This window comes from Bombus impatiens, unplaced genomic scaffold (genome assembly GCF_000188095.3).
Source record: "Bombus impatiens unplaced genomic scaffold, BIMP_2.2 scf_0019, whole genome shotgun sequence".
In the NCBI taxonomy this organism is placed as follows: Eukaryota; Metazoa; Arthropoda; class Insecta; order Hymenoptera; family Apidae; genus Bombus; species Bombus impatiens.
The window spans coordinates 1,476,251-1,487,847 of NT_176438.1; the positions used below are offsets into that span (position 1 = coordinate 1,476,251).

General features: G+C 36.7%; 3 protein-coding genes across 6 annotated transcripts in view; 1 reads left to right on the forward strand and 2 right to left on the reverse strand.

Moving 5' to 3' along the window:
• Positions 1 to 349: 349 nt before the first annotated feature.
• LOC100743770 (nucleoside diphosphate kinase) lies at positions 350 to 1,569 on the forward strand. Its single transcript, XM_012382007.2, has 3 exons — positions 350 to 673; positions 992 to 1,093; positions 1,171 to 1,569. The coding sequence occupies exons 1-3, from the start codon at positions 494 to 496 to the stop codon at positions 1,402 to 1,404; spliced, it is 516 nt and encodes a 171-aa protein (XP_012237430.1). The 5' UTR covers positions 350 to 493; the 3' UTR covers positions 1,405 to 1,569.
• Positions 1,570 to 2,175: 606 nt separating this feature from the next.
• Positions 2,176 to 4,641, reverse strand: LOC100744042 (lipopolysaccharide-induced tumor necrosis factor-alpha factor homolog). Its single transcript, XM_003484623.4, has 4 exons — positions 4,495 to 4,641; positions 3,447 to 3,554; positions 2,631 to 2,775; positions 2,176 to 2,557 (listed from the first exon to the last, which is right to left on the reverse strand). Exons 2-4 carry the CDS (start codon positions 3,532 to 3,534, stop codon positions 2,455 to 2,457), a joined length of 336 nt encoding a protein of 111 aa, XP_003484671.1. The 5' UTR covers positions 3,535 to 3,554; positions 4,495 to 4,641; the 3' UTR covers positions 2,176 to 2,454.
• Positions 4,642 to 4,826: 185 nt separating this feature from the next.
• The window catches only part of LOC100744157 (myosin-7B-like), a 19,457-nt gene continuing 12,686 nt past the window's right edge, over positions 4,827 to 11,597 (reverse strand). The window contains exons 1-6 of one of the 4 annotated variants that reach the window (XM_033318808.1): positions 11,366 to 11,597; positions 10,736 to 10,844; positions 7,392 to 7,724; positions 7,074 to 7,306; positions 6,648 to 6,965; positions 4,827 to 6,556 (exon numbers count right to left, since the gene is read on the reverse strand). The exon at positions 11,366 to 11,597 is cut by the window's right edge and continues 84 nt beyond it. In XM_033318808.1, coding sequence (XP_033174699.1) covers positions 6,331 to 6,556; positions 6,648 to 6,965; positions 7,074 to 7,306; positions 7,392 to 7,724; positions 10,736 to 10,844; positions 11,366 to 11,376 — 1,230 coding nt within the window. In that variant the 5' untranslated portion in view covers positions 11,377 to 11,597 and the 3' untranslated portion in view covers positions 4,827 to 6,330. The other 3 variants (XM_024366074.2, XM_012381831.3, XM_012381836.3) reach the window with 3 other exon arrangements.

Consider the following 11,597-nt stretch of genomic DNA (forward strand, 5'->3'; position numbering starts at 1 on the left):
TAATATATGCCTTAAATGTCATATAACGTAAGAAAATTTGATGTATAGCTCAAATTAGAATTAATTAATAATTGCGTGAAATTTTTTAGCATAATAACAGTTCAAATTAAAAATTCTTGTTCGAAAATATAATCAATGAAACAAAATATTTCTTGATTGCATCGATTCTTTTTTCTATCTTTGTGTAACTATTACAATATTTAATCATATTATCGTTTTAAATTACATCCTATTTCACTAATTATAGTATAGTTTAAAATAAAAATATTTGCAACTAAAAATAATATGTTTATTTTACAGAAATATTATAAAAGATTAAGGGGAACTAAAACATTGAACAGAAATTATTGTTACCACTCCTGAACGATGATACACGAGCGCCGTACGGTAAGAGTTCGAGAATGGCTTCCCCACCACATTGAAAGAATTCGAATAACCGAAGACCTGATTCTCTCCTTCGTTCTCATTCTTCCGGTGCTGGTGCCGGCGTCATATGGTTTTGTGCTCTGTATTAGTTTTACTTCGTTTATTTTGTAGATTAATAATGGCAGGAAATAAGGAACGTACCTTCCTTATGGTTAAACCCGATGGTGTTCAACGTGGACTCATTGGTAAAATAATTCAACGTTTTGAAGACAGAGGTTTTAAACTTGTAGCAATGAAAATGATACAGGTAAGTTCCTCTACATATGCTTACGTATCCGATTCACTCCAGAAAAAATATGCATTTTTTAGTTTCTAACAACCACGTGATTAAAAATTTTTATTTCGTAAGTACTTATCGTATTTTATCGATTGTACAATAAATGATAATTGTCGTGACCTTCATTACTAATCTCTGTGACATTGTATTATCTTGTGTCAAGATAATTAGCAGAAATACTAGTTTACGAGTCTTGTATTATATTCGTTTTATATACCATTGATGTGCAATAGATTTCGTTATTTGCATTAAAATTATGTTATTATTAAAGTTTCTTTTTTTTTTTAGCCAAATGAGGATTTATTAAAGAAACATTATGCAGATTTGGCATCCAAACCATTTTTCCCAGGTTTAATTAAATACATGAGCTCAGGACCAGTTGTGCCAATGGTACATAGTTGTTTTTTGTATAATACAATTAAAAGATATTATTTGTATGTTAATTAAATTTAACAATTGTTTTTCAGGTATGGGAAGGTTTAAACATAGTAAAAACTGGCCGTGTTATGTTAGGACAAACAAATCCAGCGGATTCTGCACCTGGAACAATTCGTGGTGATTATTGTATCCATGTTGGACGCAATATTATTCATGGCTCCGACTCTGTTGAATCTGCCAATAGAGAGATCAAACTCTGGTTTGGAGAAGAAAAGGAAGTTATTGATTGGGCATCTTGGTCAGAAAGCTTGGTATATGAATAAAACATGTGAAATCTTCAATAAAAATATTTATTGCAATACCTATTCTTTCATGTGCTTCAATCTGACTATAACATCAAAGATTTTTTATACATAAGTTTGATTGAGAAGCAATAAATCAGATTTATACATAAATGTATGTAATTAAATAATAAAAAGATTTCAGTACATTAATACAAAATTTATTATTGATAGTAGTAGTATAGTCATTTTTAATTTACAATTCTAGATCTTACATTTAAAAAAATTTTCATAAAAATTTATAATATAAATTTTAGAATATTTGTTTATATACAGGGTGGTTGGTAATTGGTGGTACAAGCGGAAAGGGGGTGATTCTACGAGAAAAAAGAAGTCGAAAATATAGAATAAAAATTTTTCGTTTGAGACTTTGTTTTCGAGAAAATCGACTTTGAATTTTCGCTCGGTACGCGTGCGGTACGTTATAACGTATCTCACTGTAGATCGTTGTCTCGATGGAAAAATTAAAAAAAAAAATTTTTATTCTATATTTTCGACTTCTTTTTTTGCGTAGAATCACCCCCTTTCCGCTTGTACCACCAGTTACCAACCACCCTGTATATAATATATATAGTATATGTATAATATTAAAATGAACATCTGTACTTGTTTAGCAATCATATTTAAAATAGTGTTTAAATTTACAATTGAGTGCTAAAAAGTATAAAACGAGATATTAATACAATTACAAAATTGATTTAAAAGTTACCTTTCTATAAATTATATCGACAACTTTAAATTTCTAATCATTAAAATTAAGTTAATTAACCAATTAACTTAAGTTGGAATAAGCATCTACAACCTTATGTAAAAAATCTATGTTTTTTGGTCATATTTTGAAGATTGTGAACACTTTAAAAAAAAGTAATTTTATAAAATAAATGCGCAAAATATTGTTTATGCCTTATAAAAAGTCAGAATAATATATATTATATTATATTATATATATATTATATTATATATTATATATTATATAATATATATTATATTATATATATATAAGGAAATGGTTTTGACAATGTTACCATAGAATTAATTATCACTTTGTCCTAAATATGATCTACAACTAGGACAATAATGTTTTGTTACCAAACAACTATCCATGCAGTAAGGGCAAGGAACACAACACCAGCATCTAGAAATAATTATAAATATAATTACATCTTGTTCTTTTCAAAAATCAATGATAAATCATAATTTATAATTACCCTAAAATACATAGTCCTAATGCGAAGAGATGAGTTTTCATGTTTGCTTCCCTTTCAATTACTGTGAGCACATTTGCATGACAAGAAGGACATATTACATGCTGTTGTTCAGGACCAAAATTTAAATTCCTTATGATAACGGGACCTGTAAAATTATATTCTTGAAAAACAATATTCAATAATAATCACTAATATTTATGTAACAATCAAGATTTATTTTATAATAACAAAACGTATATAGGTGGAAAATATTAATAAATATTAGAACAACTTTTTATATATCTTAATATTTAATAAATGCTTCAAGAAGTAAACAGCATGGTCTGTAGTACTTTGTATGTATGAGAAATCTATTATATATGGTTGGGGTTTAACTGTAATGCATACCAAGCTTTTACTTTAGATTGACTTTGTTTATGAAAATATTCTCTCTAGATTCCATTTTCAGAACAGATGTGCATCACAATTTGCAATGTACACAACATGGAAAAATATTGTTCTGGAATTATTACAAAATGCAGCTACCTATTTGGGAAGCAGCTTGCTTAACAGTCTTCAAGTTGTAAAGCAACTAGCAAATTGTCCTAATAAATTTTGTTACATTTTATTACTGGTAAACCGCAATTTCCATATCAGGGTGGTAGTTGCAGCGGTATTAACGTATACATAAATAGTCAAACACTTCTAAATATTAGTCATTAAATCACTTTATGTATATTGTTATTTTCTTGGCTTCCAGGCTATCTACTGATGCTATCTAATAATGAAAGTTATTGCACGATCTTATCATTTCAGTACTTATATATTTTTACGTACTTGCTTGTGGTTGCTCATATGACGGTGGTGGGATAAAACCAGGTGGTGGTGGTGGTGGTGGTGGCGACATTGTTGCATTTTTTTCCATGACAATATTTTAATTCTTATCTGAAAAACATTGCATCGATCATAAAAATCCATTTTCTTTTAGTTGTTATTCAGGAAATTGATGTGAATTGACTAGAATTGATTCTTTAATAGAATATATTAGAGTTAACTTTATTAATTATAAAAAACACTATCAGTTATCCTCGTAACCAATCAGATTGAGAATTTTTATAAGAAATCAGATATGTCGAATGAGAACATTTGATATTTTAACATTATGTTTCGTATATATCTGACCGTATTGATGTTGGAGGAACTAATATAAAATAATATAATAATTTAAAATTAGATATATAATATAAAATTAAATATATACTTAATACTATATAATGTGCCTGGTAAACAGAAAAATATTTACTATATAGTGGCCTTTTATTTTCTCGTTGGAATTACTTAAAATTTCTAAGAATTGTTTAATGACACAACAATTTATATTGTAATAGTTCTACAGCAAATACAGAAGGTTTCGTAACCATAATCTAATGTTGCGCAAGTTATTACCGAATGAGTTGCGGTGTCTAGAATGCGAGTATTCAAGTTATTTTATTTCATTGTATACGTGTCATATTAACAAAAAAAGAAAAAAAAAGATTGGATTATCAAACTTGAAGAAATTTCTAAATACCGAAATCGATTAAATCAACTGGGAAAACATATTAAACGCGATTTCTAGCAATTTATTTGCTATACAAATTACATGCCATAAGGCACTGATAAAATAATTAATTATGAAAACGAGTTTCCATATAAACATCCTCACTATATGTTACAAAAAAATGTAATAAAATTGAACCAATGTATTTGTTGATTATATTATCAAAAAATTAAACTACCGACCGATCGATATTATATATTTAGTGTAATAAATGTTTTATTTCTCGCTAAACTAAGAGTGTGTAGATATGCTAATTCATTTCCAATTACGTACACACGTACTTACCTCTTGCAACTATTGATATACGCCCAATTTATCACTAATCGATGATCGATATATAACGTTGACACCCAACTACTGAGGTTCAAGTTGGCATTCATAGCCGTTAAATTCACATATATATTACCTATCAGAACAGTAAAGGTGGGAGATTCTACGAAAAACGTCAAAAGATACGTAAGTTATCTATAGTTTTATCAGAATGATAAGTGAGATACTTTAATTAACGTGGTAAAAAAAGACGTACTGCTTTCCGGTTTACTAATTTGTATTTTTATTTCGTAAAAAACGGAAAAGATTGTAGAAAAAGTCGGGTAGTGAAAAAATACACAAGAAAATATATGTTTGCAGTTAATTCATTAAACAGATAATCCTTAAAATTTTTCTATTTTGGTTTCATATTTATTTAACATATAATCGTTCTTGGTTAACAAACGACTTTATCTATCGTTGGTAAAAATTTAAACATGGTCAAATCAATTAAAATCATTGATTTGTTAGTTGATGCAAAAATTTTAAGAATTTGTGTGATAAACAGTAAAACTTTAAACTGGCTATAAATTCTATAAACTCTTCCTGAGAAGCACTGATTCATCTATTGTTTTTCCATTGAATTAACATTTTTTAATTCGTCATAAACTTCAACGATTTTTGCATTAACGTAACAATGAATCAGATATCTAATTTTACTTATTCCGTGAATTCATAAAAAAATTATAAATTGAAATTCATAAATAGCATATAGAAAATATATATAGAATATGTGATAACTTCATACAAGAAAAATTTAGGAAGAAATTCAGTAATAGTTGCTATTGAATTATTCGTTTAATAATTAAAATGAAATTTCTAAGAGAAATTTGTTGTTACCCTGAATACGAAGTTGTTACGTGTTTGATAATCGATTATTAATGATATATTATCGGATGTATTTACGTATTATCGATTCCAATCTAATTCATTCAAATGTTCCTATCATGTATACGTTACACAATAGCCCGTAAAAGAAACTCGTTATCCAAGCGAACATTGCCTTTTTGGTTTTGATGTATTATTGCATACAAAAACATATTTAATTTCACAAGTGATGTTTTGCTACAAACATCTTGAAAATTTCATTGGATACTAAAGTGAGTCGCAGATTTGAACATCTGTAATTCTACGAACTAAGAAATAACATTGCGATCGATCGATTTGGATATACGTATGTCATGCATACATATATTTATATACATTTATGTCTACGATATATACGTTCTTTGACTAGCAGAACAACAATCGCCCTAACAATAACAATGTAAGGATGATACAATGCGTCATAAATAATAACTTTATTTTACTCACAATCCAATAGAAATTTCAGACCCAACTCCAATAATCGTAAACAGAGTTATTTTGTCTAATATCGTACGCTTTAGTTGAATTTGATCGATCGTTCGCAATAATAATCGTTGAAATTTCAATTCCTACATAGTGTGACGAGTATTAACAGCCGAAATTTCAGCCAAGGTATATTAGATATGAGAAAGTGAACTACTAGTAAAATGACCGTAACTATCATTTGCGAGGATAAGTTTCTATATCGATATAATTCGAAATTTGTGGTCTTTAATTCGATGTTATTACTAGGAAGAAATCCAGGATTGTATTACTATCAATATGCTGGCAGTATCGAATTGTTTTTTTAATAGTAAACAAATTCGTTTGGAATGTTTTACCGATCAAGCGAACAATCTCGATAGATCAATGACGGAGCTGAAAAAGGGAGGGAGCACTAAATTTCACGGTGATTTCGCACTACGTGTTCGAAGCACGACAACGTGCTTCTCAGTCTTGGCCTTTTCACGAGGAACGGTCAGGCGTGGGCTTGGTCTTTGGTTTTCGTCCAAGTAATTTGCGAAACGAGGAGGTCCACCTCGATCGACTAATTCCTGTCGTGCTCTGTTCGTCCGGTTCGCTGCAACTAAGCGACTCGCTAATTTTCCTGCTTTTGCCACTGCTACTGCTGGTGCTACTACCTCCATTTTCATAACATCGTGATCTTCGATCTCCGATTTCCGAAGAAAACCTGAACAACGAGAAAATTCAATGTGAATAATGTTTCGCTATTTCTTACGTAACTAGAAGGTACACGAACTTGGTGAAATATCAAGACGAACCCTGAATCGGATGAAAAGGCTCTAGCCGTAGCTGGAGCGCTCGAGTTAGCCGATGAAAGCGATATTTCAGCAACAAGAGTACTCGGATATGCTTCATCGTCGGACGCGCTGTTACTACTTGTGGTACTGCTGCTGCTAGCATTGCTCCCACCGGGGCTACTGTCGACGCTGGAATCGTCGATGAAGCTTATTTCTCGATCGGCCAACGGTGAACTGGTCCTCTGTCCACGCGACATCGATGTCGTGGACGTTGTGCTAGGTCGGAACCAGGTACGTAAATCCTGCAGCGGCGCTTGAAGGCACTTGAAAAGATTTCCACTGAAACGTTTGGAAATTAGATAAGTGTAAAGATAAAAGCCCTTTCTTCGTTATCGACTATCGGGGCTGGTCTGTTTACAGATACTCGTGTTTCTTCGATTCACTTACTCGTCGCGATAATCATCGATCTCGGCAAAAGTGCGCCTCGCGTATAAACAAACGGAACACCGTCGTCGACGGCGGCAAGACGTAGCGTGTAGAGTCGCTGCACGAAGATGTCTCGCGGCGTGTCTCAATGTAATCGTTTCTCGAGTCAGCGCTGCGACACCTTCCTCTCGTCTACGCCTTTCCTCTCCCAGTTCTCCCTGTTCTATACGCAGCTTCTCTTTTAAAACTTCATTCTAGAGACACAGAATATACACAACATGACATTATAGCATAGATCGTCTTCATCGAAACAGATGCTGTTGCTCGAATTATCATTACCTCTCTTTCAAGAGCATCACGTTCAGCACGAATAACAGTAGCCTGTTTGACAACGTCCTGGCGAGCTCGTTCAAGAGTTTGCCTAGTAATCTCGTTTTGCGCCAGTTGCATCTGCAGACGGCGCAAAGCTACTTCCCGTTGCCTCTCCAGCCGATCCTTAGCAGCTATGCAACTGTCGCGTTCGGTTTTAGCTCTCTCCACCTCTTCCTCCAGACGAAGGCTTCGTTCCAGTTGCAGGAACAGCTCGTCCTCCTTGCCTCGCAGTTCTGCTTCGCAACCCTCCAGTCGCTTCTCCAACGACCGTCGAGTCTCCTCTAACTTATCCCTTTCAGCCTGAAACAACCGGACAATTTTGTATTACACGAGTTTCTATCGTAATCCGATCTTTCCAATTCGTTTCAATAGTAACTCGAATTCAACTTTTGATTAAGGTCGGCTCGTTCAAGAAATTCGTTGATATTTACTCGATAAGTCATCTCGGTAACTCTTATCTTTCGAGTTATATCTTTTTATCGACTGAGTCACGATTGTTTTCGAGTCTGTACAATTAACGTAGATAGATTAGAGAACAATACCAACGAGGTACATTCGTGTAGCAGTGGTTGTCAACCGATAAGGCGAACGAGTCCGCAGGCAAGCGTTAACGGAGATAATAATTCTAATTAAAAAAGAGAATGCAACCGAATGCTTCCAGCACTGCATCTGATTTCACGGTCGTCGCTTTTGGATGCCTCTGTTGCGCCTGCAAACGGCTACATGCAAACATCATCGGTATTTATTACGGAACCAATTTTGCAGCTCCAGATTCGAATCTACTGTGCTCGAGGTAGGACGTACGGATATTGAAAGCGTACATTAGTTCGATAAGACGTGTTTACCGCTAAAATACGACCGAAATGACGTTCGTGTATCAAGGGTACCATCGACAGAAACGCTATTTATAGATCGAACACGGTACTTAGACTATGCGTTACGTTGCGTTGCTACGCGTGGCAAATCTATTCTCGCCGTTTGGCCGATTGCGTAAGTGCGACTTAATCGTAAATCATCGATTCTCCGTGTTGCTTCGCATACGAACGACCAGTTCGTCATTGAACGTTTCGACGTTGCTGGTCGAGCCGAGTGGAAGATCGGTAACTGAGCCGGTGGTATGACGTGATCCGGCCGATAACGCCGCCTCGGCCGCACCTCCCTCCTACGGCTGAGTCGCATCTAGCATCGCGCTAGATGCCACATTGTAGGTCAGCTTAGGCGGCCAAACTAGACTGTCGATGGTACGAGGTTGATGAACGGTAGTACGAGCCAGCTCAGCTCGGGGCGGGCCGTTTCGCGGCTTCTACTGCAACGAAACTAAACGAGGAAAGGTACGAAAAGAGAGGCTACGGAAAAAACAGGCTGGAAAGAAAGCGAAGAAAGTCCAGAGGAAGGAAGACGAGGGGCGCTGCAGGAACGAGTTGAAAGACAAGATACGAAACCGCAGAGGGAAAAGCGGAGTAACGAAATGTAACCGTTTCTTCTCAACGATGAACTTTTTGCCATTCGCTCGTCGTTGCTCGGCTTTGTCTCTGCGGTTTTGCCACTGTACGGTTTACCACGGTCAATTTTCTCTGGCGGCCAGTGCATAAGCAGACGTACAAGTTGACGCGCATCCACTAGAAGGCCAAGGGGAAACCAGTGCCCACGGGTGAAATCGACCTAAGTACTACTTACACGGCCTTCCTCCGGCTATCCTGCTCTGCGCGTCTATAGACACGACACGACGCCTCCGCTCTTTCCTAGACCTCTTTTCTCCAAAGGCTTCGCGGATTCGTCTCTTCCTTTTACTTTCTTTCCTATCTTTGTTTCCTGCCCGATATTATAGACTGGTTGGATTCTACAACCGGTCACGGAAAAATCACGCTACGCTGGTTCAGTTTATCGTTTCTTCGTAACTTCTTCTAGAAACGATTTAATCGCAGGTACATATTTAGTCGGACGAAGCCTACATTCCGCTTATTTTTCCTTCGATCGAGGTCAAATCTCGACAGTCGAATTAAACCTTGGCGTGCCAGTTAAAGTTGTAGGCGACGGTTAATTGCATGTCGATATTTCGAGGAACGCGAATCCGGAGCACGTGATTAGATAAAACACTGTACGCACGAAGATGGAACGTCCCCCTTCCGTTCCCCCATTGTTCCCGCGAGAAGGTTTCGTCACAGAGCTGCCGTCAAATTTCTTCGAAAAGTTCAAAGAGCGTGCGAGAACCATAAACGAACGCCAAACGGACACTCGACATGGGAAATCCTGTCTGTCAATGTCTACGGTTACAGTGACTGCCTGACTGGCATCGGGGCTATTCAAACAGGATTGAGAACGTGTAAAGAATGGAACGCGTCGAGCTGTACCGCGTACGGTTTTTTCAGATCACGACAATCACACGCAAGAACTTTTTTTGTCAGGAATATTCGACCGTCTCAAAGACAGTAAAAAGAAGAAAAAAAAGAGAAAGAAAAGGAGCTTGAACAATCATCGCGGACCAAGATATTCATTGGGAAGTAGAATTTTTATGAAGGCAGGAACTCGCTCGAAATTTTTCTCATCCGGCGAACGACGACAGTGACATCTATCGATACATTTTTGCAAATACTAAATAAGCTGCGTAGTACAAGAAGACTGTTTTCTCTCGCGCATTTTTACGGATAATATTGCAACAGGCGAGAGCAAGTTGATTTCACTCGCGGTACAAGCTGCCTGGGGCCACAGATACCATCGAGCACAGACTAACAAGATCGCGGAAGGACTCTGATCTTTGTTGCAACCGTCTCGAGAATTAATTATACGTACGCGTTGCTTATCCCAGAGGCTCTCAAAGCTCAAGTCTCGATAGCAGCCCGCTATCGTGCGAAACCATTTTTATTCTCATCGAGATATAGATTACTACAGTATTAGGAAAAAACGAAGGTTACAGTAGATTTTTCTAGATTTCCGTAATTGTCGAGATTGAGATAAGTGGCGCGATCTCGGATCGAATCTACGAAACTCTGACGTATATTATGCTGCGTACGTTCTTTACGCGATAGAGAAAACCATCGACGGCGTTTCTTTGGCTTCGTTACGTTTCATTGGTTACCAGTTCCGCGTATCCGATATTTAATGTGCTACGCGTTATATTTTTACTAGATTCGCCGACTACTCCAATAAACCGACCTAGATATATATCGTTTTCCGTTACATCCATTTACGATCGTACCGTGTGGAACAGCAAATTTGTCTATTTTTCGAATTACAATAACACCAACGATTCCTATCGTTTATCATCGGCTGAATCTGCATTTGACAAGGTTCGATTAATTAAAAACGCTTACCTTCACCTCGTGATAACGTTCTTCCAAGTAGTAGGCGGTACCTTTGGCTTCCTCATATTTCGCCGCCAAGGCAACATATTTATCATAGTGACGCTTGAACAGCACGAACCTGAAAGCAGATAGTATATTAAATATTTATTATCTCGAGTAGCTGATTTTTCATCATTTTCCGAGAACAATGATGCGAGTGAAAGCAAGTTTAAACAAATGGAAGAAGACAGAAAAATTTCGTGGAAGAATGCTAGTCGTACGATACAATCGCCTGACATCTGTCCGCGATTTTATTCCCATTTATTCGTATCAAACGAAACTCTACATTTCAGACGTTTCACCCAGCAAGACTGACTCTATCATTGTCGTGGACGAAGATTCGAATGGCGATTAAAAGCCGACATAATTCACAGGCAGAACAATGATTCCGAGACAGACAGCCTCGTTTCGGTATCACCGAATGTGCAACAATCTTATTGGCCTATCAACCGCAGCGGATTGAGTTCGTCGTCGACGAGATCTCTCGTTAGAGATCTGCCGTTTGGAAACCGGAAGCGTGCTCAGGTCTCACGCGAAGGCTGCACGTGTAACGAGCGATATTCGCCGCGACATCGAGAAGCTAGCGAGCAGGAAGCCGACCTTTCGGTCATGGCGTGACCCGGTCGGGTCTGATGCGACCCGATGCGCTCGTCGGTTGCAAGCTGCTTGCAGTTGCTTCGCCAATCGATTTCTCTCTCTCTCTCTCTCTCTCTCTCTCTCTCGTTCCCTCTTCTTATTGATCGCTGCGAATCTGTTGCCCTCCACCGAAACTTCCTCTCTCCGGTTCTTTTTATCTTCACTCACTGACACTCGCACTGCCGTGTAACGGCTC

Coding starts and splice junctions, on each gene's coding strand:
- LOC100743770 (XM_012382007.2), top strand. CDS start 494: ATGGTTTTGTGCTCTGTATTAGTTTTACTTCGTTTATTTTGTAGATTA. Junction 674..991: donor TAGCAATGAAAATGATACAG/GTAAGTTCCTCT, acceptor TTTTTTTTTTAG/CCAAATGAGGATTTATTAAA. Junction 1,094..1,170: donor CAGGACCAGTTGTGCCAATG/GTACATAGTTGT, acceptor ATTGTTTTTCAG/GTATGGGAAGGTTTAAACAT.
- LOC100744042 (XM_003484623.4), bottom strand. CDS start 3,534: ATGGAAAAAAATGCAACAATGTCGCCACCACCACCACCACCACCACCT. Junction 2,776..3,446: donor ATATGAGCAACCACAAGCAA/GTACGTAAAAAT, acceptor ATAATTTTACAG/GTCCCGTTATCATAAGGAAT. Junction 2,558..2,630: donor TTAGGACTATGTATTTTAGG/GTAATTATAAAT, acceptor AATTATTTCTAG/ATGCTGGTGTTGTGTTCCTT.